Genomic DNA, 26,844 nt, shown 5'->3' with positions numbered 1-26,844 from the left:
TGTTAACGTGGTAATTGCCTGCTTTTATTTATTAAGAAAAAACAAGAAAGATTGAGGTTGCAGAAAGACAAATAGGTATTCACAAGAATCTGGTCAAAGATTGTTTCACGCATGGTCCAGGTTAAAGCGGAAGTTTGAAAGTAAGTTCCGTATAGCTTCTTATTTTGAGAATGTCGTATAAATTTGCATTATGACTATGACAGAGATAATGCACATGTTACAGGCGATGGGTGTGGTAACCTGTGAGTGTAGAGTTGGTATAAAGATGCAGTGCGTCGTAACATACCTAATATCACCTAGAGGTGACTGCAAGCTGTTTCATAGAATATGTGTTTCCATCCATAAATCAGAAAAATATGACTAGGTAAATCTTTTAACTCACCAACAGCAATGGTACATAAATGTAAAAATCTTAATTACAAAACAACATTACACATCCGAGATTAAAAAATAACCTTATTATTGCTACTGTGGCGTGGCAGCCAGACCACTACAGACCCGCTGGTATAATTTGAAGCGGTAAACTTATTAGTTGTACCCTGGAGAATGCTGTCCCTTTGTGTCATAATTGTCTTGTCTTTGTGTTGTCACTGTAAGACAACATTTGCTCAGTGCTGAGGTAGAGCTCTATGAATTACTCAATTGTATATCAATATTTTATGTTTATTTTTATTTTTTTTAAAAGAACGTCTAGGGCCCTGTGCCGAGGTTTTTCTTGCAGCTTCTTTTCCCCGGCTATACAGGTTGTGAGAAGCTGCAGTAGTTTTAGGCGGATGAGACGTTCGTTATGTAAAAATTGACGATTCAAAGTGTAACTATGTTACCTACTGAATAAAGATATTTTTGAATTTGAATTTTTTTTGAATTTGAATGACATAAAAAGTTGGTATACTTACAGAATTTCACGTTTCAGATCAAAGACGGATTGAAAACATTTACATGTAGTTAGATTGACAATAAACATAACATAACAAATTTTGGATCTGTTTTTTAAATATGGAAAAGTTAAAAATAAAAACAATATGAGATTCAAATTACATAACAAATAATTTATTGCACAAACAGGAAAATAAAAAAAAGCCCCAATTACAGTTGTAACTCTCAAATTTATTTTACTGCTTATAGTCCACTGTTGATAAGTTTAGGTGATTGCTCAAATATAACGGGCAGGCGTTAGTAAGTCTACAAGACGGGTGGTGGTGAGGTGGTGGAAACGAACAACCCTTTGATTTGCCGGTCACGCGCCAATCGTTTGCCACGTTTCATGCTCGCTACAGGATCTATTTGCTACTGCGTGACGCGGTTTAATGATATAGCGTATAATAAAATCACATCAAACTACAACATTTATCGGAAAAATAACCAAAAATAAATTCTAAGCAAGAACACACATTTATTTAAGTATAGGAATGTAAGTTATGACGATACATAAATCGAAAGAATTTCGCATTGAGAGTGGTGGTGTAATGGTTAAAACCCTCGCCCCGGCTTAATTAGAGCTGCGCGTTCAAGTCCCGTCCGAGTTAGAATATTTTTCGATTTACTTCCCCTAACCACGGGTGATTGCTATAAAAACTAAAACCATTTAAAAAGAGAATGTACGTGGTTCAGAAATGTCTCGTGTACACCAAAATCCGCGGTCTCAAATGGTACATAAAGTGCGATACGAGGTAGTTGGAGTATAGCTATGAAATATCGGTGCCGGATATGAAATATATGCCCGAGAGTGGGAATATTTATCCTCACAACGTTGATATTTTTACATGAATTATGATTATAACCTTAGAGAATTATGATCTGCGCATTTTCCTGTCATAATAACGATGATAAAATATAGGTACTTAACCACTACTTCGTAGTTAAATAACTTAGATCAATGTTCGAGTCTGCCATTATGGTAATAAATATGTATTGAAGTAAATACAAACTGCGACATAAAGTAGATTAAGTAACTGTCCAATGATGTAGACTTTAGATAATGCAATATTCCGTGTTCAGAAAAGCCAGGCGATTTCCTTAACTTTATCCGCTGGTAGAATTTGCCGGTACTTTCGCAGAGATTTTCTTATAAAAGCACTCCAACATTCCTAATTTGATTCCCGCTCGAGGACGTCTTTTAGCGAATAAAGTTCGTGTGTCACATGGCAGGCAAGAGGAAAACTACAAAAGGATGATTAATACATTGCAAGTAGCCAACTCGGAGCCAAATTGGGTAAATTTCTTCTCTGATTCTCCCACGTCTTACGTCGCAGTAGTCCGCACCTTAGATTGTTTTTCTAGGAAATTAATACGAAGCTGAAGTATGTACTTATATTACATCCATATAGTAAACATGGAAATAGATGAAGGCGTATTGGTTTTAGTTATAGTACCTATAGAATATTTCATATTCTATTTCTGAATGTTTTCTAAATCTTTCCGTTTCCAAAGGGACTGATGGTTGTCTAACACATAAAACTCTAGGGAAATAAAGCAAATCGGGTTCACGACCGGCATTTAAACCGGCGTGTCTCCGATAAACATACCGGATAGGCCACTTTTTGCGATTGGCTGAGACTTTATGACTTATCTGGATATTGCCTGCTTGATCTAGTCAGTGATTCTTTGAAGAGGTTCTTACGTAACATCAAGAAGCCTTCCTTTAACCTTGGTTGCGGCTATTATTATTCCAGTATTCACTGGCATCAATTACAGACAAGTATGCAGCTTTTTACAAGTTTCAGCAATTTCGAATTGTCAGATTTCATTTTCAGTTATTGTTATATAGTTTCTATCTGCTCTAGAAAAAGACAGATTTTTATTGAAGCATACGTACATGTGGTGTTAGTGACATCGTAACAAATACTGAGGGGGATAATTCAGACCACGATTCTGAGTTGATATCAAGTAGATGTTCCTGTCGGAAAATTCAAGAAAAGTTTAGTGCTTTTCTAAATTATTTTCCGATCCATACTTTTGCGACGGAAAATTCCACTTGATATCAACTCAGAATCATGGTCTGAATTATCCCTCAAAGTTTTCGTTGCGATGTCACTAACACTCTGAATGTAATGTTTAAGTAATCCTAGTGTCAACGGGGTCAGTTACCCAGATACGCACTCGATCGATCTAAAGTCCTTCGGGAATGAATCATGGGCGTCTTTTTTTCGAATATAAATACATTTCAATTCCCACTGATTTATGACTTCGGTGATAAAAGCCTATTGCCAAATAGCAGTGATCTATCATCGTGGGCACGTCTAGCATCTCATCAATTTTGGTATCGGCTCAGAGGGCACGTCACAATAATATACTTCTGGTCAAAGTAGGTTCTCTTGATATTTTATCAAAAGCTATTCACAGATAAAAATGTACTTAAGTACTTTTTTCTGCATTTAAGGTTTTAAAGTCATTAATGTAATGTCTTCGTTCATAAAATATTGTATTATATAGAGATAAAATATGTTGATATATTAGTCCTAGCAATAACTCTTTCGTAATTTGAGTACGAACGTAACGACCCTATTGTTGGGAGTTCGGTATCGAAGCGTGTCATATTATTTGTGTAAGTATGTGCAAACTTCATTTGAAATACGTAAATTTATGGCTTAGAATTTAATAACCGTTCTAAACGTTATATAATTAAACAGTAAAGCTGAAGTCGCGCGCAGGGTCGCATTTGTTCTTAATGTGTTACGAACGAAAGTGGCTCGTTATGAAGCATGATACTAGATATTTTCATGCGATTTACTTATTTAGCGCGCAGCGAGGCATGAAGTATTTTAATTATATCAGGACTCCTTGGATTATTTTTCATCCCCCGGGTCTGTGGTTGTCCGCAGCTCTCACGATCCGCCGCCGCTCGTGTGCGATAAAAGCCGATCCCTAATTACTCAAGATTTCTTTAAGACGGGAATTTAATTACAAGGTTTTCGTAATTTACCTCATACTAGGTTGACATATTAATCGCTTTAATTTTTAATTAACATCGCTAAATTAAGATTAATTGCCTTGTAATTTACGTTTTGATTGTTATTAAATTTTACGAGGTATCAGACTTTTAATTAATTCCCACTTAAGATGGAAACTTTTAAGCCTGCTTTATCTCAAAGCTGCATCGTTTCCAAAGGTCGATCCGTTATCTGCACCTTGCTTGACCTAATTAAATGGGAACTATGGACTCGGCGAGTTTTTAAGCTGACATCATATTGAGTCATGCAGCATATTGGAGATCAATTTAAATTTTTGTTTCTTTTGTTGCAGATTTAAAAACCAGTCGCCGGGCTGGGTTATGCTTGTATTTGCGCACCACCGTCAAAACGCCACCCACAATTAACAAGACGCGCCAAAAGAAGCCAAAATGCACTCGAAAACGAAGAGATAAGAAGTATAAGAAAGACAAGAGTCCCACGATGTTTTCCCTCGCGGAGGGATGCGGCTGCGTCAGCTTCCGTAGCGGGCGGCGAGCTCGCTCGCTCGGAGACGACTCCTCTTCATGCCGTAGCTCCGAGATTGAGCAGGAGGTGCCCAAGAAGTTGGGGAAAAGAGTCCTCAACGGCGAATGTACCATGAAAGCTTTTGCTCCCTTCCTTAAGTTCTGGAGAAGAGACGATGTCAGCATGACCAAGGCGGAGAGAAGTAAGTGCAAGTAATATTTCATAACAAAGCTTCACTTTACTGTAGTTTGAATTTCAAACTAAAAAGCAACATGCTTGAATGTTAGCGGGGTAGATCAATGTACGAAGTTGTTGCATGTTTAAATAACTAAGGTCACCCGGGAGTATGCACAGCACGTAGAATGTAATCTTTTGTAGTCACGACTTGTCAGGAATTTTCTATGTACTGTAGACTGCCCTAAATAAACTAACTTACTTGTCTTTTTATTCTGAGATGTGCGTGATCCCCAACGCGCCCTCTAATCGATAACCCTTTGTTGGCTCTGGGACGAAATGGGACAGGTTTATTACCACTTTGTCTTCTCCAAGTATCCAGTCTTAACTGAGCATGTTAAAGACTTTGTTAATTTCCTGTTTGTGGAAACTATCAGAGCACGCCCCTGAATAACAATCGCGAAGTTAGCCCTTCGCCTTTAGTCACGTCTCGAGGCTTAACTTGTTACTATACGAGTACCATATCGTAGTAATTTTCTAAATTCCCCAATTAAATGTAGTGATATCTAAGTAATTTATCAAAAAGGACAGCTGTATCATGTAAGCAACTCTAGGGAAATTGGATTAGTCTATGGAAACGGTGTTTTTTCTGGATTTCCAAGAAAGCTCATGCATAATATCGCGGTTGGCTTCGCAGTCAGGTCATAAAAGTTGAACACATCCATATGGCGGGAGGAGCGTGGCGCCGAGCAATGTACCTCCCCGTTACCTACTTTATATTTCACTATAAATGTAGCTCAGACGCTAACTTACGAGTAATTATAATTAAGTGCAAACTATGGTACTTATGTTTAATTTAATATCATATTATTATATTGACATGTCTTCAAAGTAGGTACATAATCTCAAACAATTCGATTGATATGGTTTTATATGTAATTTCTTGAACTATTCACAGACAATATTTCATCGGGAATTTCGCATAATAGAGACACTATTACGTTATGTACAGTTGTTGAATAAACATGGCGAAACAGAACAGGAGGCTTTGATTGTGTTGTGGTGAGCGCACTTGCTTGTTGCGTAACACTACTGTTCTGGATTTTAGCGTTTCAGAATATCCTTTGTATTAATATTTAAGACTTAGTTCCCGCTCTTTCTGTTTGACTTAAATGTCCGTTTTTATTTGAATTAAAATCTTTTTATTATTAAAAATACGTTTGCGTTTGACCACAATCTCACTTGATAGTAAGTGAAGATGTGGCTTAAGGTAGTACACGCTTTCCTGGTAAATGCCTATTCACTATAGTTTTGACGAAGAGTGAATGAAGACAGAAAGCAGTGGGGCGAGGTACTACGCAGTCGACTCTGTAGTGTGTACACTAGGAGACTTTGATTGACATACATCTACGTGGATACATCCATGCACAGTACAACTGTCCGTCATTCTTTCGTCTAAAAGTTTCTACAGACATCATGCCGGCACACGAGTTTTGTCGCTTGGCGGTGATATTGCTTGGATGGTGGTAAACAGCCGAAGCCTACCACCGATTTAACGTGTCGCTCGATTAGTTCGATTAAATAAAATGGTATAAAACAAAGTAAAAATAGCATTGAACATCTGTGGGACTTATTCTCAATTTAGGCCCTATACGAACTTGTCCTGATTTTTTCCTATTTTGCACGCAATATTAGAATTGCGTAATATAGTCAGAATATTTGTAACTTACTAGGAAACTTTCGTGGAGTAATGCGAGGTAATAAATAGATGAGAGGGAAACTTTGGTATAGGTAAATTACGTTATCACTGTTCAGAGGCAGGCAATATTTTGGGTCGGGCGCCTATTACGACTCGGTAAGGGAAATATTCATGCGGTCGCTATCGAATTGTCCCATTACCGATATCGAAGATCTTACAAAGACACGTGTATGTAAAGTAGGATTTTGTACTTGCCCTGTTGGGCAACAGGACTTTATGTATATTGTACGAGTAATAGAATTACCGAGATTGTATTGAGGGATAAATCTTTACAAAAGTAACATACTCCATACTATTAACTACAATGGCCTGCAAAACTAAGTCTAAAATCACTTTTAAGTATATAAGATAAGCTTTCGAAATAAAAAGGACTCGAAAATTCGAGGACTCGAGAATTTAATTTTGTATATATCGGAGTTACAAAAAAACTGATAAAATTATTTATAAAATGTTTTTTTATATTAAATCTCTTATAGTTTAAAAGTGTAGTACTTAGTTTTGCAGACCAGTGTATAAATGTGAAAGTAATTCTGTCTGTCTGTTACCGCTTCATGCCTAAACCGTTTTATGCGTACAATGTTATGAAATATGAATCTGGAAGCTTTTGTTGTATTGAAACAAATTATCCAACGTATGTAATTAATATCAATGTAAAAGGACAATAACCGCGATTTTCCCAGTTCATTATATAAATAATACAAAAATAATGAATATTTATAGCCTCACGTTAAGACAATTCGCCCTTAATAATTTTTTTTCCTACTGGTCGCGTAATTAAATTATTAAAATAAAAAAATATTTGTAAGTATTTGTAATTAAGTGACATCATATATCATATTTAGGTATTAATACATGTTACAAATATTTACAGCAAAATAAAGTAGGTAAGTTCTTAATATTGTTTTTGATTTCGTTGTATTTTTATTACGTTGTACAAAAAATATAGTCTTTTGTGAGAAGTTTTTTTTAATTCGCGATACTATCTTGCGTTATAGGTTTTCGCAGAATATATGCATTTCAGTAAGTACTTTATTATTCGAAGAAAAAGAAGCGTCTCATTGTAATGTATATTCATGTCCTGTAATTATATATTTTTTAAATAGTTGAGTGTTTTCCTGCCATGAAACCTGTAGTTGGATTTCGACTTCAGGCGATACATAAGTGTACTTTAGTATTTATATCTATTTGGACCTTTACGTTGCGCATAATTTAGCCAATAGAATTTGTTTTTTATCGCGTAGTCAACAGAGTCAGCTCATTTTATGATGAATGGAGTATTGTGTTGTGTGTATCTACAGTATACTACTAATATAATGTCCACATATCCAATCGCCCAGCTAAGTGCGTAGCCCTGCCCGAGTAACAATAACCAACTTGACGAGGGTTAAATTTAAAGCGACTGTATTTGTTGTAAATTATTAGTTGACTCGTGTTCAATAAATTTTGCCAGCTACAAACTAATTTATTTGTTAATATTCTGTTTACTTTATATCGAAACACAAACTGCAAAATGAAGCAACTAATCATGTTGAAAGCACCCTAGTCGTAGAATTGATTCTCACAATATAAATGGTGATAATTGAACGGTAAACGTTCCCGGAAAATTAATGAAGTGGATTTCGGATCGATCGACTTGGTGCGACATGGCATTTATTTAGGTTGAGGTGTATTTCTGGATCGGGATAAAATAGACAATTGTAAATTATAATGACAATTTGGTGTTCATTGTGTAACTAATGGGCTCGATTCCTGCCAACAGCTCCTAAATTTATTTTAAGTTATACCCGTCATTTTCTTATCCGCCGAAAAGGAAAGGAACAGATCTCGCTGGAATGCAACCCGTTTGACGTGTGCTGTCAACTTAATTTTAAAATTCCTGCTTAAAATTGACGTGTGTTCCATAAATTTTATGCCTCTCAATTACCCATCCCTTTCCTTTTCGGCAGATAAGAAAATGACAGGTATAAAAAAATTAGATGGTGTCTACAGGAATCAGCACCATTATGAAGCTAAAGTATTTCTGATCAAACTGCGCTCACGCTAATTTATTTATTTTTATTTACTCTTATTTATGCGATAGGACTCGGTGTATGTGTATTTTGCAAACAGCCCTCAAAAAGCATGACGAATCCGAATGCAAGAAGAGAACAATCGGCGCGGCGTCCTTATATATCACGTTTCTTCATCATCATATCCGTAGCGTTATCTCGGCTTACCTAACCCGAAGATTTGACAGGTCCGATTTTCAGTCCTGTCTGACCTTCCACCCCGCGAAGGGAAAACCGACCCAATATAGCTTAGGCCACATACCTTCGAGTTGCATTTCTCGGGAAGGGTAAACAGGGTGTTAATGACATCGTAACGAATACTGAGGGGGATTATTCAACCATGATTCTGAGTTAATATCAAGTGGAATTTTAGTGCTCTTTGTAATTATCATATTATATCATAATCTCTTCTTCTCTCTCTTATCGTGTGGGTTGTGAGGTAGAATACCAACCTCATCAACCCTGGTGTCAGGGTTATGATTGAGCCGCCAAAGGCCCCTGACATGGCTCATGTAACGACTACTTACTTACATCAGTAAGTAGTAACCGGGACCAACGGCTTAACGTGCCTTCCGAAGCACCGATCATCTTACTTTTGGGACAATCAGGTGATTAGCCTGTAATGTCCTAACAAAACTAGTGATTTTTGTGATATGTCCCCACCGGGATTCGAACCCGGGGCCTCCGGATCGTAAGTCCAACGCTCAACCACTGGACCACGGAGGCCGTTATCATAATTATTTTCAGTTTTATACTTTTGCGAGGGAAATTTCACTTGCTATCAACTCGGAATCATGGTCTAAATCATACCTCAAAGTTTTCGTTACGATGTCACTAATAGCCTTTATATCACGTTTCGTGCCGAATGGTATTTCTGTTTATGTTGCTAATAAGTACTATTAGACAGAAAGCGGTACTGTCCACGATATAATGTTTTAATACAGATTGACTTTAATAATACGAGTACATTGAGCGGCGTCAACGGCGGGAAATTTGCGATGTGATATCATTATAGCTTTTTGTGATACTCTGAGTCGATTGATTCTCCATTTTAACTTACATATATAACATAAACAGCCTATATACGTCCCACTGCTGGGCACAGGCCACCCCTCAATCAACCGGAAGGGGTATGGAGCATATTCCACGCTGCTCCACAAAAAATACCTCAGAGTACAAAAAAATATTTGTTTCATCTAGGTAGGCCATGAAAACATACACATTTAACATTAATTAAACCGAAAGCCAAAGAAATAAATATAATAATACTTAGTTTTAATTTTTAAAAGGACTTGCTAATCATGAAGAGTGATTGTTCCAGCGATGAAGGCAGCCATATTGATCCAGCAGTGGTACCGACGTTATCTGGCCCGCATGGAGGTGCGCCGGCGCTACACGTGGACCATATTCCAGAACATCGAGTACGCAGGCGAACAGGACCAAGTCAAGGTATAGTTTTTTTTTTATTTATTTATTTATAAGAAACAAAGTTGTACAAATTAATTGTTGAACTCTGATAAACCAAACTAAGCACACAGGCCTGTGACTTGGTAATCAGGGTTCGGCCACATAAGTTGAGCTATAAGAGTAAACTTATATAATGTAAATTAAGAACTAATACAGTAAAATGACAAAATTAGTGGAAAACAAAAATGAGCGATTACATTAGAGACAGCATGCAGTAGTATCTTAAAAAATAAAAAGCTAGAAATAAGTAATTAAAATGAAACAAGTAATTAAGTAAGAATATAAAAAAAATTGATTCGGGAACGGTTGCAGTGTGTGTGTGTGTGTGTGTGTGTGTGTGTGTGTGTGTGTGTGTGTGTGTGTGTGTGTGTGTGTATGTGTGTGTGTGTGTGTGTGACAGTGTATTTGTGTATGTAATGTATGTTAGCCCTACGACCTTATCTTGGGATCGGAAGCTTCTAGAGCAGCAGCTTCCACTAACTAGTAATGTATGTGTGTTTAGAGAATGGTGTGATTAATTGATATGAAGTAGATTTTCTGTATCGTCATAGTTTAGGTTTAAGAGCCAATTAGCCAATTTACGTTTCACCTCCAATTTATTCAGCTTATGGATATCTAATATTTTGCTAACTTTATTGTAGATTGTGGTACTAGAGATGTGGAATTGTCAAGAAGCAAATTTACTTTTATGTCGAGGGATAAGACAGACTCTGAATTGTTTCCTTTTAGATGGGAGTTTACTCATGATTATTGATTTGTTTAATAGTAAATTGGTTTTGAACTTCTGAGGAAAATGTATAATACAATAATGTTACGTTGAAAAAAATATTCTTGCCAAAATGAATAACGTGGACTTTACAGGGTTGTGTTGTGAGGCGATACAGATTAAAATCGTTCTAATATATTCGATATAAACACACGTGAACAATACTTTCCGATCAGAGTAACATTAACCTTCTTACTTAGTTGTAGAATATATTGACAGACGAATATTTCTTGGGCTGTTGATGTGAGTAGTGTTCTATTCACACTGTATTTGTGTACACTGTGGCAGCGAACCACAGGTTACGAGACTCAATTACGCCTCAGCACTTTCTCTACCTCGGTGAGGCGACTACGACGTAGCATTTACAAAAGTGAATTCGTTTCTCTGTCTGTTACGACGTAGCAGAATGTACATTTGAACACAAAACATGTCGGATTTCAATGAGTTAATTACTAGCCCGTGTTTTAAATAGGTTCGTATTCGTATACTTATGACGGTTTGGTATTTTACCTTGTAATAAGTAAGTAAGTATATTTTGTTTTTACACATCTGAGATTGTGGCTGCGAATCATTCGTATATACATAGTTCACATCATTGGTCAGTTATGATTACACAATATGATTTGAGAGAGACCTTTGTCCAGCAGTGGACTGCAGTGCGCAGTGGGCTGATGATGATTACATAATATAATGCATTAAAATACTTTTTATTGAGCAAAATGACATACACTTGAATATAAAAAGGTACAGAAATATTGTGATGTAATGAAAATATCATACAGTAATACTTTTACATGTTATCAGTTTTATTGAATTTTCTGGTAAGTAAATGTAATATAGCAAGTAATAATAATTGATGAAAAATAGCAATTTCTTAATAACACAATACGCTATACATATTAAATACAAATCTTTATTGGTAACGTAAGCTACATGTCCTTGTGTTAATAGGTATATTACCTATATTACGAAATATAGGTATAGTTACAATAGCTTCGATTTATAAATAGTATTAAGTTACGAACAATGGGTCCATTAAATGACTAATATTGGAGGTCGGAACGTGAATCAACAACACAAATAACAGAGACTATTATATTCGACATTCGGTGATGGATGATCTTTTTTATTTAACCAATAAAACCCGACCTAAGGCAGGTCAGCTGAAAGAGAGATTTCTCATGAACATAATTTATTCATTGCGTTCTTTCTAAGGAAGGATAAATATATAAGTAGCGATGCTATAGATAACCATTTTCGTCGGGAACTTTACTGAACATTTATGAAAAATGTCTAACTGAACATTCATACCCCAAGCCTTTATCTTGCGTATTTGTGGCAACAGCCTCTGCCGCAGCTAGATTTGAATTACTTCGTTATCACGGGAGGCATTGTGAGTTTCTTTCGTAATTCGTATTCACATTCAATGGGGACGAGTTACGATGATTACCTTCGCAGATTACGCAAATGAAATTTACCACTGTGCCCGCCCGCATTTCAGAGACAGTTTCTAAATTGTTAATTATTCAAAACGCTATTATTGTTGAGATGAGATTTACATTTCACTTCAAGTTCAAATTGAATAGAAACGACTTAAGTAATTCTGTGAGAATTTTCTGTCTTTTTAGAAAACGTAAGAGATATGTTGACATTTTACTCTGAATATTGTATTTTTTTAAAGTTGTGATGTATAGAGCTAAAAGTTTAAACATTACCAGAAACTCGCATTATATTTAGTTAGTGCGGTGAGTGTGAGCCTTGAGCTAGTAATATAAGTTTAACCATAATACCGGCAGTTAACCCTCGCGAGATACCTAATGAATTATGGATGTCTTGAGATTATTCGGTAGTTTGACGTACAAGTCTCTGCACTAACTGTGCTATGAGATAGGATTTCAAACTTAGCATGTAATGATTTTCAATTTCACGGGTAAGTAATATTGCAGCCAAGAAAATAAAATTTGAAAAAGAAAGGCGACTTTTTCATGCATTTGATTTCAGAGCGAGATTGCGACACGAGTGGTATTTCGTTCCACGATACTTTATTTGATCCTTACTTTATTTTCCACACAATCTCGCGGGGTGTGAGACAAGGCAATCTATTCGCTGCTCAGACGGCGTCAGTTCCACTGCATCAGCGTGCTCACTGCTCATCGCTCACGGCTCACTGAGCGCGTCACTGCGCTTATTCGATTTGAATGAACAACGACGCCGACAGCCATGCCCTTGTCAAATCTTGAGATCAATTTGCATGTTATTTTCACTACGGTTTTTCGGGTTATTCAGCGTTTAATAGTAACATATCTCAAGTTTATAAATCTCTGATATCTGATTCTTATCCACAAACTTTAGTATTCCAATAAGTTTAAGTAAGTGTATTTGTTTAGGTTTTGCTCGGCATAACTTACTACATAAAATGAGCGAGTAAACTTATCAAGTTACCTAACGACATGCAGTCTCTAGAGCCTAAAGGATAATTACACTCGGTGATGTAATTATAATAGCGAAACGTAATTACATTCGAGGTTAGCAACCGTTTATCCAAAGCTCTATAAAATCTATAAACCCTAACGTGTCTACAGTTAGGGTTGTCTCAGCGCAAACGGGCCTCCAACCACAGCCACCGATGTCTGTCGCGCGCTACCGCCACATCTGGAATAGTACCAGCAGTGGCAGAACCATATAATTATAACTGGCTCTCAGCTGCGGGGTCTTACGATAAGAATGCAAGGGGACGTACATCGGTGACTGTGGTCACCGATGACCCGTTTGCGCTAATACTTAAACTACATGTTACTTGTGATACATATTAGTAATTGAGATACATTAGTGTGAAGGTGGGCATAAAACATACATTACTTATGTTATTTTAAGTGAGCTTTGTTACAGAATTCCCGCGAATATTCCACAAGCGCGTAAAATTCGATAAAAAATAAAGTTAAATGACGGGTGTTACGCGGTGCAATACGTCCTATGATGTGTATAAATTATGGGGTCACTGTGTGTAATGTATTGAAGGTTGGAACGCGTGGATAGCGACCGCTAGACACCTCATCATCGCCAGCCAGTCAGCCGACTGCACAATCACATTAGCATGAAATTTTTGCCTCATTACGGCTTTTGCAGTTCGGCTTACATAAATAATACAGCAATATTTACAGGAAACTGTATCGTCTGCCTGTCGACTCGTATTCGAGCGTAAAGCGCTTCCATAATTCATAAGTACTAATTCTATGTATTCGTGTTTATCTTGGTTGATAACAAATATACTTATCCACTTACACTGGAATTTGGAAGTTATATAACTAAGTTTTGAGAACCTAAATCGTAAATATATGGCCATGTGTTGCATGTACATGTGTCAACGCAATATTCTCAGTTTTAATAGGATCTAAAATGTAATGTTTGTTATGACATTCATCTGAGTGTGGGTGTAAGGGATTAATTAAATACAAATGGTGTTGGTTACAGTTGTACAACTTCTTCAACGCGCTGTTGAGCCACATGAGGGACACCAGCGGCCGACCTTCGTCAGAGAGGACCTCGAGAACCGCTTCCGTGTGTAAGTGTCGTCCTTGACTGTCTTATAATGAGACAAAGACACCGTCTCGTGATGTGGGATCGGATGGCGTACCAATTTATGTCCCCAGCCTCCATGCGTCACAGTGAGGATGACGTATCTCTTGAATTTCACCTCGAGTTACGAATTCTAAATTTCTGCCATGAAAGTATCTAGGTCTCAGCACGCAAGACACGTGGGTCTTACTATGTCAAAATGGAACATTCAGCAGGGTAAGGTTTATACCTAATACCTAGACACATTTGAGAATGGTCCGTACTTTAGGTTCCCACTCGTGGAAAAACCTAATCATGCGTATACCTTCAACGTTTAAGAAAGAATGAATGTTAGGTAATCAAGTCTTTGGCTTACAACTCGGAGTATCTTTTGTACAAATTATCGTTATGAATTTGAATTTTAGCATTAAGTAGTTACTGAAAACGAGATGTGACATGATTTACGAAGGAAATTCACACAAATATCTTATGTGATAATGCTTTATGAGAGGTGACTTATATGCATATAAGTAAGTATTTTTATAAAGATTTCAAAGAGCACTGCGAGATTTTCTCATTTAGAATTTTACTCTGGGTAAATTTAATTATGTGGAGCATCATTCCTTTCATGTCAGAGTTTGTTCCTGGTGCTCCTGTTTTTCTGTTTGTTTTAACAGTGGTTTAGCACGCGACACTGCAGTATCTTAAATACACGTCACGACTGTATAATCACTTAGTTGCAGTGACCTGTGTCATGGAGTGCATTTAGAACAGAACTAGGTCTGTTATTCTCGGACCATGCAATACGGTGTGTCACGGAATTCATAGTTAATGTGGCTTTGTCGATAACTGTTTGATCATCTCCTCCACGAAGCTACGTCAAATTTCTGGTGCAATTCAAATTTTTGTGTTTGACCTAGTTTGTGGCCCAACGTGGCGGGTAGAGCATAAAATCTTAATTAGACACATTTACCTAACCCAATCTTTTATAATTACAGTGCTGGGTTAAAATTATCTTTTAATAAAATTGGTTATATAACTTAGGTATTTATAGCATCATCATCATCAATTTAAGAGCCACGCTCTTGTCGGTGCAGCAATTTCCATACTACTTCTTTTTTTAAGGTATTTATAGACATAACATGATATAGCAGCAGCAGTAGTCTGAGTTGTATAGTATATATATCCACTCCTCGCTAGCTTGTTTAACCCCTAAGTAGATATGGGCGAGCCTATTGCCATTAAATGGGTCACAAATTTATTTAATTATCAGTTTCAGTTTATCACATAAGTATTGTTAAACGTTCGTGATCCATACCTACTCATCACTTTTAACTTATAAAAATGTAAATTATTTCTAGTCATTAGTTAGATTAAGTCTTCTGCCAATGTCACAATGCCTCTAGAGTGCTTTAAAAATATGTTTGTCTAGACTTAATAAATAATTTATTAATTTAGGTGACCAGGTGTTTTCCGAGGAATCTGACGAAGGCGGGGGCGTGGACGAGACGGCGCCAGCGAAATCCTCGCGGGGCCCTGACATCGAGTTCCCGCTCCAGAGGAAAGATATTGACTTACTGATTGAAGCGTTTAGGAAGAAAAAGGTACTTGTTCCAGCCTCGTGTATCCGTAAACCTACACTTTTAATTAAAATAGGACACCTTTACTCAAGTTCCGGATCCTGTCGAAAGGATTTACGAAGAAATCCTGTTTGAATTGCTAATATTTCGAACGTAAAAAATATTTCAGACAAAAAACACTTTATAGATGTTCAGTGACAAATGGTTTCGCCAGCTTAAAATTGACAGCGTTCAAGTCGTTTAGCCGAAAATTGGAGGCATATTCGGCTTTTGAAAGGCTTTATCGTAAGTTTCGCACTAATGGTTTTACGACCCCTAATTACTTGGAAAATTAAGTATAAAATGAATGGTACAGTTCAATATTTTGAAAGTCAAATCGACGGCAGATATTCTGGTTTTTGCTTGGATTTGTTGCAGTATACGGCTAAGAGTGAATTGCTGTTGACTTATATATTTATTTCCAGCATCGCCTGCACCCGAAGCACGTGGCCCAGATCCTGAAAGAGGCCACGACGGCACTCAAGCGTATGCCCAACATAAACGTGGCCACCACTTCGATCTCCAGCCAGATCACCGTTTGCGGCGATCTGCATGGGAAACTCGACGACTTGCTTGTTATCTTCCATAAGGTAATCAAATAACTATTAAGTATAACTCACAAAGAGAAAACATTCTGATTCGGACAGCATTTGAATTCGCAGCTCTTGTGAAGCCGACACGAGTGTATTTAAGATGAGTCTAGCACGGATAAGTGCTAGACAAACATTTTATAATTTATTATAAAATATCATAAGTATAGTATATAAAAATGGAAACAATTTTATAGCTTCTCATGGAAATGGAAAACGAAAATATGAAATATTGAGAATATACCTGTTAAGGTGGGTACTGACCGGTGTTACGAGGCGTATTGTAATAGTACAATGCTGCGAATAGTCGCAGCGAGCATGATATGTTACGTCATGTGCTTTAAATCAGTGTTGATGCTCGCTACGAGCGCCTTATTTCCCTGTACTGACAGCACGAACGCTCGCTGTGTAACACATTACATTACGCCTCGTAACACCAGTCAGTACCCACCTTTACGCTCTAAAGTGGAGGGGTATTTTAATACACAGAGGTGTGTACACACACTTATCTACAAATAGCCTAAATTATTATAGAATTTCAAACTGGGGCTTGTACTCCACAACTGTCATGAACAATGGTTTTTTTTTTTGGGTATCACGATGAAACTAATTACGTTTATTGATATGAAGTTGCCAATATATAATGCTGATACCAAAGCCATAAAACTGACATTACTACTTATATGCTAGGTATTCATAGACATTACTCACAGACAGAACGATCAAATATAATATTTGTCACACAAAGTACTCCTCTGGGGTGAATTTACATATTCGGTTTGGCATAGTTTCTAGGAGTGTTTACATAGAAATAAAGACAGACACAACTGTCTGTGTTGTATCGTGAATTGGCAAAAGGAAACCCAAACCTCGAAACACCCATCGAACATATTTACATCATTAGGTAGCTCAATGTATGCAAATATAATGTAAGTACGTGAACAGTGACAAAGGACAGCTTACGGAAACGTGACTAAGCTTACTAGGTACCGCTGTTTAATCGAACGACTACAATCTGATACAAATTCAACCAAACAAACCGACTCACCCTAATTGCCGCAACGCTCCGACCTATTCAAATCCATCAATTGTTCTTCCCATCCTTTATCGACGACGGTTATTGATACAGAATTCGTTGTTCCAAATTCGTATTTTGTGAGCTTTGTTAACAATAATCATAACATAACATAACAAATACTTTATTGCACAAACAGGAAAAAACAAAATACAAAACAAAAGAGAAACAATCATGAATCATGTGTATTATCTAACAGTAACTTTGATGTCACGCTGCCTGCCTATTTAAATGCAATAATATCACTTATAATTAAAGCACATAATGACGGGTTCTTACCGCGTTTACAATATCACTTATGTCTTGAGCCAGACACCAGGGTTGATGAGGTTGGTAATTCACCTCACAACCCACACGATCGAAGAAGACTTAATTTGTGTTAACCTAGATAAAGCACTATAAATATAAAAACTTTATTTTATGTGTGGCGTATTTGATAAAGTTTGATTGAAGATCATTTCAGTAACTACGCGAGTAAATATACTTTCGAGAATCCAATATGGCAATGACGTTCACTTTCCTATTTGCTTGCGGGTTTGTCGCTTGTCATAATATATTTTGAGCCCGCTAATATCGTATTCAGCGGGGATTGTGTATACGTAATCTTTTGTAATGCTACGCGACTAGAAATGAAGTAGGTAAATAAGGTTTCTCGGCGTTATTTTCGCGGACGTTCAATGAGCGGCTTTGACGTCAAGAGTAGGCGGAGTAGAGCGTAGCGGCAGGTTCCGCGGTAAATACGCAGGGAGCGGCGCACGCGTCATTTAATTGTGCCGGCCGGCGGTCGCCGCTGATGCCGGCCACTGCTTGATTGATAGACCGCCTGTTACGCCGGACGCCCTTATTAATCTATACAAGTTTTCTTTCCTGCCGTTATTTCCGCTACACAAACATTGGGAACTGTTCCCAATGAGTTACCTTCATATAAGCCACCATAATGTCTACACTAAATTGCTTTCATTAGTAAAGCTCCCGTTAATTTTGTTAGGTGTGAGTGGACCTTCCCGTGACGATAAAGTACTCACTAGGTTAGTGGACATAGTGGTGTTGCGAGACTGGCCGGCCGAGCCTATATTAACAAATTATAACATCAATGGTTTGAACAGTCACTTTACTTATCAAGGGCCTAGCAATCAGTGGAGCTATTCGGGACGGCCCATTGGGTAATAAAACGGTGAGCTATCACAATATTTGTAAACAGACTTGCCCTCGCTCTTTTATGCTGTTTATATCCTCCTATTTTTTATGAATTCACGATATCGCGGCCTTCCGCGGTTTTCCAGTTGTAAGTACGCGTAAAAATTTCAGAACCAGTTCAACTTTATGGCTGCTATAACCACTGGTCATTAGAATCTTAAAATCTTGTTGTGGTTTGATGTGGTGTGAAGATAAGTACATCTTCAGTTTTGTGAGGTCATGTTATTGTATATACTTAATGTATACAGGGTGTTAGTGACATCGTAACGAATACTGAGAGGGATGATTCAGCTCATTATTCTCAGTTAATATTAAGTGGAATTTTCCATCTCAGAATCATGGTCTAAATTATCCCCCTCAGTATTCGTTACAATGTCACTAACACTCTGTATACTTTACTGTTAAAGTATACCTCTATACTTCGTATTAATTGAATGATTGCTGTGGCCTTACATTGTAAACCTAAATTAGGAGCAATATAAATCAGATTTCTAAAGTTACTTACTGGTAAATAAAAAGTCTAAAAATAATTGCAAAAGAGATTTGTAAAATTGTTCCTGTATATTTAAAACATAAATACGTTTTGGCTACTAACAACAATGGCAATAAAGAGCATGAACAACCTTTAGCAAATCATAGTTAGGGTACGAGATCGGTGTGCCCATGCAAATTCGTAGTACCTAGAGTAAATAATTGTTATGGCGATAAAACTTTTAAAAAGCATCCCCCATACCCTACACCCTACATACCCTAGACCCTACATACTAAATAGGTTGCCTATGAAAATCCGTCTCGAAACAAACAAAGGTAAATTTAAAAAGTTACTATACGATACCTTTTAGATTCGAGTCCTGGCTAATTCATGCTACTAATTGTTAGTTTAGTTAATTATTGTGATACATTATATTGTGTTATACTTACATATTACAATTAGATATAGTACATGTTACTGCTAGAGACTTATTCCTACAGACAGTGGGCATTGCTATATTGTGTATTTAGTATTAAGATTTAATAAATAAATAAAAACATAAGTACTATATAAATACCTATTTTAGTGGGCAGAATATGGAAGTCCTAAGATTATGTGAAGATGGGTTTCCACTCTATGGCCCGGAATTGGGTCGTGTACAAGCTACGTGTACAAGATATATTATGGAACACTGATTATTAAATAAAGACATATCTAATATTAACGAAAAACATTTTCTTTTTAACTTATTTATGAATTTAAATCAAGAATAACGTAATAATAAGTCCGACATTTTATCACGTTTCTCTATGACGTCACAGTGTGCTTTTTCATACAAATTCTATAGTAATTTCGTATTTTGACGTTTAGTAAAAAGTAACTGATTTGACATCTTAAATTTTATCTTTTTCAATTATTATAAATCTAATACAATGGAGATTGTTAGGTACTACGTACATTATTCAAAACAATTTCACTGTAAACAAGTACTTTTGTACTATCTAGGCTGATTTTGAGTTTTATTTTTTGAGTTTTTTTATCGGAGAACCATTAAATCTAATAAAGCCAGGAAGGAAGCGGAAAACTGTTGACATATTGCTATCTTATTTTTCTGACAGATCAGTTAATAAGTCACTTCATAAAGGGTTTCACGTAATGGTGACTCAACACCGGAGTATTGAATTATGTATTGAACTTTAATTAGAACATATCTGATAAAAGAACATTATTGATCATTAGATGTTAGCATGTAAGTACATGAAGATATAATTAGCGAAAAAATATTAGTCGCAAAAGTTAGAATGTTTCATGAAACATAAAGCACGAAACTTAATTTTACTTACTTTATAAATTATATATCTCTGTTGTGGATGCACTATAAGACGGTATAACGGTATTATATGTTTTAATATCATTTTTGGAGAAGTCGATTTTATAAATTAAGATTATACATATGGCGATGTGACTGAAATGCAATCAAAAGCACGCTGGCGCCGGCTGTCTAGTCCACGCCCTGTGGAAACAAACGGGGCAGCTGGACAACTGCATTGCAGCCAATTGCAACATCTGCAGTGTCTATTGTTACCCATATATATCAATGACAAACAATGTATCAAACCAATAATGCAACAAGCCGATAACATGTGTAAAGTCGGTTTCATGTCCATGATAAAAAAATTGTAACAATACGAATTTAAATCAAAACAAACAGAAAGTGATTAATATAACGACTGCAGATGAGTAAATCAGTCAAACCGTAATTCAAAGGCTTACGAGGGTAAAGGATAATGGTTACATGGCACATGGGCGGTATCGATTAGCTTGCGTAAGCGGTCTTCGCTGCGGGCTCGCTGCAGATATAAGGATTCACGAATTGCGCTCGGATTGTTCCATCGGTAGACGGCGTCACACTGTGAGTTGACAATGTCAATCTCGCCCCCTCACCCGTCATATCATTGACAATAACTACAATGGCATAGTAAACATCGCGTCAGATACTTATCATGACGAACAACCAAATTTATCGCGTGTCGCTGTCACCTGGCTCAATTTACCTGCGGTATTTACTTTTATAGGATTATTCATAAAAGGTTTCTCTTTTGATGTAGCTTTACTGGAAATTGTAAAGATTGGTTGTATATACAACGTACGTAATACACTTAAGAGTCATTAGCAGCCACTTTGGGTATTAGCAGCCTTAGATTACTTACTGCCTATAAATATTCCATCACGTTAGTCATGACGTGATTCCTTTAATGTGCCTTGGAAGTTGCTAAAACTTACTTTTTGCGTTGATCTTGTTAAACTAGGTTTGGCAGACCCACAAACTGCTTTTAATCATTTATATGAATTGTGTTGTACGTTTTAATTAAGTCACTTTCGTAAACAAGTTGACGCTAACGACAATAGTTGTCCGTTACCCGCAGATTCAGCACTTGTTCGGAAAGTTAGCGTAATAACGTCATACAAAATTTAACGGAGTCCTGTATGCGGGGAAGTTAGACACAAATGAGGCAAAATAATCTCTAAAAACACGTCGAGTGACGTAAAATTATACGGCTCTGTCAGATAGTAACAATAACACGCCGCAGAAAGTCATCCTTTCGTGACAATCCCCCTTGATTTATTACATCGTGTTACGAAGTTTTTGTCAAGAAAATCATATAAAGACCTATTTTTTCAAAGATACGGTAAAGACTGTAATACCGAACTAAGTCAGCAGACTATTCCGTTTTCCTATGGTTAATAATCTAGTTATAAGTTTTACTACGAACTCGTGTCGAACTTATTGAAATGCTACGTGTCTTATTTATAAAGGAATAACTTTTCCTCAGACCTCTGTGGACGCTATTTTAAAATTTAAAATCAGAGAAGCTTAACCCGCTTACATTTTTGCGATTTACATTTTTTCCTCTTACAAATCGTTGGAGTTTTAATAGTGACATTGATTTATGTTGGTAGCGTCTGTTAGTTCTGTAATTATGGTTCTTTTTGGTGCGATAAAGTTTATTTGTATTTGTATTTACGTAGAATGGGTTGCCGTCTCCGGAGAACCCATATATCTTCAACGGGGACTTCGTGGACCGGGGGAAGAAGGGTCTGGAGGTGCTGCTGCTGCTGCTAGCATGCATGCTGGCGTTCCCGGGGGGCGTGTTCCTCAACCGCGGGAACCACGAGGATCTCATTATGAATTCTAGGTAACTATGATCGTATACCAATCGTCGAAATTCGGCAACGCACTAAAGTCGAAGATGTAGGTATACGAATCGCTAGGCTTAAGTGGAGATGGGCTGGACACTTGGCAAGACGGGAAGACAACAGATGGACTAAGGCTGTTACTGAATGGTACCCAAGGGATGGAATGCGATATCGAGGTAGACCACGAGCCCAGTGGTCGGATGGCATCGTGAGGTACGTCGGAAAGCAATGGATGAGACATGCACGGGACCGGAAAGGATGGCGTGAAAGAGAGGAGGCCTATACCTAGCAGTGCGTGGATACAGGCTGAGTAGATAGATGTAATACACGATGGGAATTGTTAAGTTTGATATACTTACTTGGGTAGTTCTTCGAACACCGGAAGTCAATATCATTGTCGTTAACGCAAAAGCATCCTAGAATAAAAACACCTACAAGAACAAATAATGTTTCATAATTTCACCACTGTTTACAAATAATTGGCTGGGCTCAGTGACTGCAGTTTTGGTCGTTGATTGTACATATGTAAAGACGAATTCTCATCTAATATGAGACCACTGTGAGATTACGAAATATTATTCATCTTCAGCCACGCTGCAACTACGAAAGTTGTTGGATGTGTCATATAAACAAAAGTTTATTTATAAGCTAGTAAAGCTGACCCATTTGACTTCCCAAAAACTTTGGTATACTTTGTTTTCCAAAAAAATATATTTGTGTTAACAATCACCGATGTTGTTAGCCTGGTGAATCATTACTAAAAACAAACATTCAAGTAATGTATGCCGTAACAAATGGCACTAAAGTATTCACCTGCGCCTAGCCTTTATTATTATTCCAGCAACTATCGTATATATTACACTGTCTCGTAAATATTCAGTATATCGCGGTGAAGTGGTTTGAAGGCGCCTGTAGCCTAGATTGAATTTGGTGTTTGGATCTGATCAATAATTTTACGTACCAGCATGTGAAATAAATTCTTGAATTGGTGATCGGTTGTCGGCTTTGGTTGAGCTGTTTTTGTGGTTAAGGGAGTACATAAAGTTGGATAGCTAAGACATATGACTCACCTGTTGAAAACAAGTACTTGCTATTAGGTGTAAGCCAAGTATGCCTCCGGGCGGTTTAAATACATTAGATTTAGTTTACTCAAGTAAAGAAGGCAGACTCTACTGGTTTTGGCAGAGTCGTGTGTAGTTTTAATGGTATGTAAGGGACAGTAATATTGGGTAAATTATATTATTTTTATAATAAATAATGAAGTAGAAAAAGTAACTTTTTACATTTGGAAATTTGCTTTCCCAAAACTTAATTAATATCAAAATATAAAACTTGTACGCGACAGTTTTGATGAAGTTTGATCGATTGAACTGCGATCCGAAGTATATTGAGCCAACAAAGATAGAATTAATACCAAATAATTTGAAATTTTCACAGGTACGGTTTTATAAGAGAAGTCCACCAGAAGTACAGGGTAAGTAGTCCTATATCTTCCACGAGTTCCATTTTCACAGTATACTAAAGCCATTGAAGAAACACTAACGAAGTAATGATCTATAAAGTATCTAACAATTGCTACGAAATTGGATTTCTTTGTTCCTACAGAGACAGTTATGAGTATTTTACAATGCATTAAAGCGTACCAGCCAATATTTTATACAAAGAACTCAAAGCCTTTGAAACAAGAGGATAATACACAATACTTATTACTTTTATGAACGTTTTTATTGCCGCTACTATCTATAAATAACAACTGTAAGTATAGGCAAAATGTTTAGAATAAAAATAACTTTAGATTTGTTCCGCTACTTATCATCCCAGTCAAGTAAGATCACGTTTCATATTATCATGATTATATTATCATCATTTTAGCATAGGACAGACGTCATAAACAACTGAAAGTTTGTCATCTATTCTGTACCTATCCTATGTAAATTCGTTGGGCGTACTCTGAGTGTTTTATGTGGGTGAGTTGTATGTAGTATTGATGATGTATTGATAAATCGCTTTGAAGTAAACAAGGTTGAATGGAACAAGCTTGAAACAAGTCCGGCAGTCGACGTATGTTTTTGTTCGACACTTTGAGTTGTCGCGTCCCTGAAAGTTGTGTACTTGACTGTCCTTTGTTTTACCCTCCCGTTTAATCCGCTGCGAGCTTCTTAACATTCGTATGTTTGTTTCCGGGTGCAAATTGAACGGGGCCCTTGAGTTATTTGTTACATGCTAACAGGAATACTTATGTTAATTTCCGTAACTCTTCTGAGAAGAAAACATGTTGTTTGAAGATGAATGGAGGTGAGAGCATTTTTGTCACAGGTTGCCATTATACCATTGTTTATGCAAGAAACATCGACCTTATTGGGTATTTCTGTTCTGTGGTCTACGCTATAACATGATGACTTTCACACAAAGCAGAGCGGCGTGCCGGTTAATGTATTTTCTTTTTTCGTTTCATATTAGAAATGATATATTATTTGACGTCTTCTAATATGTCGTGACACTGCTATGACATTTATTTTCACACACAATGAACACTTTTAACACCGGAAATCGAAAAGGCTGAGCCATAGTTTCAGTCACTTTTGGTATCAACATAAAGTTAATGATGAATAAATGAAAGATTCTTCACCATCGCCCACAATACACCTAACATATTCAATATGACGCGGAATGATAAGCAGCGTGGATCGTTTTAAGTTTTCAAATTAAGAACGCTTTGCATTTTATTATAACAAAATTCGATACAGAGGCGCAACGAAACGGCTTGATTTCTTGTTATACCGTAATTTTGTCGGAGTTGTGCCTGGGACAGTATGCTTATTGGAAAAGTTTGTGTATAATAGCTAATAGCTGTTGTGTTGGCAGCACAATGCGGAGCGACTGCTGAAATTGATCGAGGGAGTGTACCGCTGGCTACCGCTGGGCACTATCATCAACAACCGCGTGTTCATCGTGCATGGAGGCATCTCCGACACCACCGACCTGGATATGATTCGGGGGCTGGAGCGCGATAAGGTATGTTATAAACACGTATACTACGTATATAATATACTCCTCGTTTCATATCATGTCAGGGGCTTTTGGCGTCATAATAATAACTTTGATACCAGAGTTGATGAGGTAGGTAATCCACCTCATAACCCGCACGATAGAAGAAGATATTACTATACTTAACTAAGCACAACTCCTCATTTCGAACATATTTTGACCCAGGGTTTACCAATGCTCGTCCTCCCCAAAAGTTGAGTCATAACATACATAAGATCACGTCTATTTCCCGTTGGGATAGTCAAATCAAAATCAAAACAAATCAAAAATCATTTATTTCAGACATGATGGTCCATATTAAGTACATTAATTAATTACACACTTAAAAAAATAAAAAAAATAAAATTAAATTAAAATCAAAATTAAAACCAAAATTAAAATACAATAAAATTAAAATTACTAGTAGTTTTTGTCACGGAATTTCAATTTCTACGAGAGATGTATTAATATTGTAATTTGAGTGGGAGGAATAAATGTATAAACGATTATACTTTAACTCACGCCAGCGGTCCCTAAGACAGAGTCCTAAGTACCTACTTACCTAAATAACGTAATTGCAAAATGATAGCATAGGTAGTTAGAAGACAACTTGCTTCAATACTTTTGATATAATAATATAATCCGAAGATGGATTGGATAAAAAGAAGCGTAAAGCAGGACCAGGAAGCGGAAAGCAGAAAGGGTGAAGCTTAAAGGTGAATCCGCCCTGTTAGAATGGACGTAATCCCTCATTCTATTTTTGCGACGTGTCCGGAACGACAGTTAGTTGATTTATTATTCGTTCCCAGTCCAGCATAGAAGAAATAATTATGTCCTTTTTTATTTTTTGTAGAACGAAAATAAGTTGTAACTTATTTATTGGATAAACCCAATCATATTGTACACACAAAAGCGACCTTTATTTAACAGCTGAGGTAGAGCTCCTGCTTGTCTAAATATTTCCTTTGTTCTTTAAAGGACTAAATATTATTTATAAGAAGTGAAATTCTACTCGTATACGGTGTAATAATATCTTGTGTTTTTTTAACTCTTTTAGATGGTACAATGGGGTTTTTCGTTATGAACACCCCATGCGTGTAGATTTCGAGTAAAAATCTTAGTGCGACTGCAAAGTATGAGATCCTAAATGGGAACATGGGAAGCCCTTTCCTTGCATTGGTATATTTCATTTCCTTGTTCTTTGTGTGTTACTTAGGAGCTATTTCCCAAAAATAATAAACTGAAACAGTTAAGTCATGCGGCTGTATTTACCATGAAATGAAGTGAAAGAAAAATCATTCTAATAAACTGCTTTTGTTAATGAGGAATGGTGAGATGAATGAACATCGGTTCGAATAGTTTTTTTATCCCTCCGTTGCAGGACGTAAATCTTAATAACCACATTCATTTAATGCTGAACTTTCCTGTTTCTCTTTTAGTCTTTAATTTACAAAGTAACTGAAGTCTTAGTGCTTATATTAA

The 26,844-nt window shown here is 36.8% G+C and overlaps 1 protein-coding gene and 1 non-coding gene across 3 annotated transcripts in view; one reads left to right on the top strand and one right to left on the bottom strand.

Moving 5' to 3' along the window:
• LOC126366510 (serine/threonine-protein phosphatase rdgC) overlaps positions 1–26,844 on the top strand; it is a 68,005-nt gene that overhangs the window by 29,350 nt on the left and 11,811 nt on the right. For both annotated transcript variants that reach the window (XM_050009641.1, XM_050009642.1), the window contains exons 2-9: positions 4,243–4,617; positions 9,718–9,845; positions 14,101–14,191; positions 15,643–15,788; positions 16,229–16,393; positions 22,168–22,334; positions 23,773–23,809; positions 25,201–25,350. In XM_050009641.1, coding sequence (XP_049865598.1) covers positions 4,392–4,617; positions 9,718–9,845; positions 14,101–14,191; positions 15,643–15,788; positions 16,229–16,393; positions 22,168–22,334; positions 23,773–23,809; positions 25,201–25,350 — 1,110 coding nt within the window. In that variant the 5' untranslated portion in view covers positions 4,243–4,391. The remainder of the gene's footprint in view (positions 1–4,242; positions 4,618–9,717; positions 9,846–14,100; positions 14,192–15,642; positions 15,789–16,228; positions 16,394–22,167; positions 22,335–23,772; positions 23,810–25,200; positions 25,351–26,844) is intronic.
• Positions 9,051–9,122, bottom strand: Trnav-uac (transfer RNA valine (anticodon UAC)). The gene has a single exon. It is a non-coding gene; the product is annotated as a tRNA-Val (tRNA).

This window comes from Pectinophora gossypiella, chromosome 4 (assembly GCF_024362695.1).
Source record: "Pectinophora gossypiella chromosome 4, ilPecGoss1.1, whole genome shotgun sequence".
Taxonomy (NCBI): domain Eukaryota; kingdom Metazoa; phylum Arthropoda; class Insecta; order Lepidoptera; family Gelechiidae; genus Pectinophora; species Pectinophora gossypiella.
Note: the sequence above shows the minus strand (reverse complement) of the source record. Positions and strands in the feature narration are given on the sequence as shown.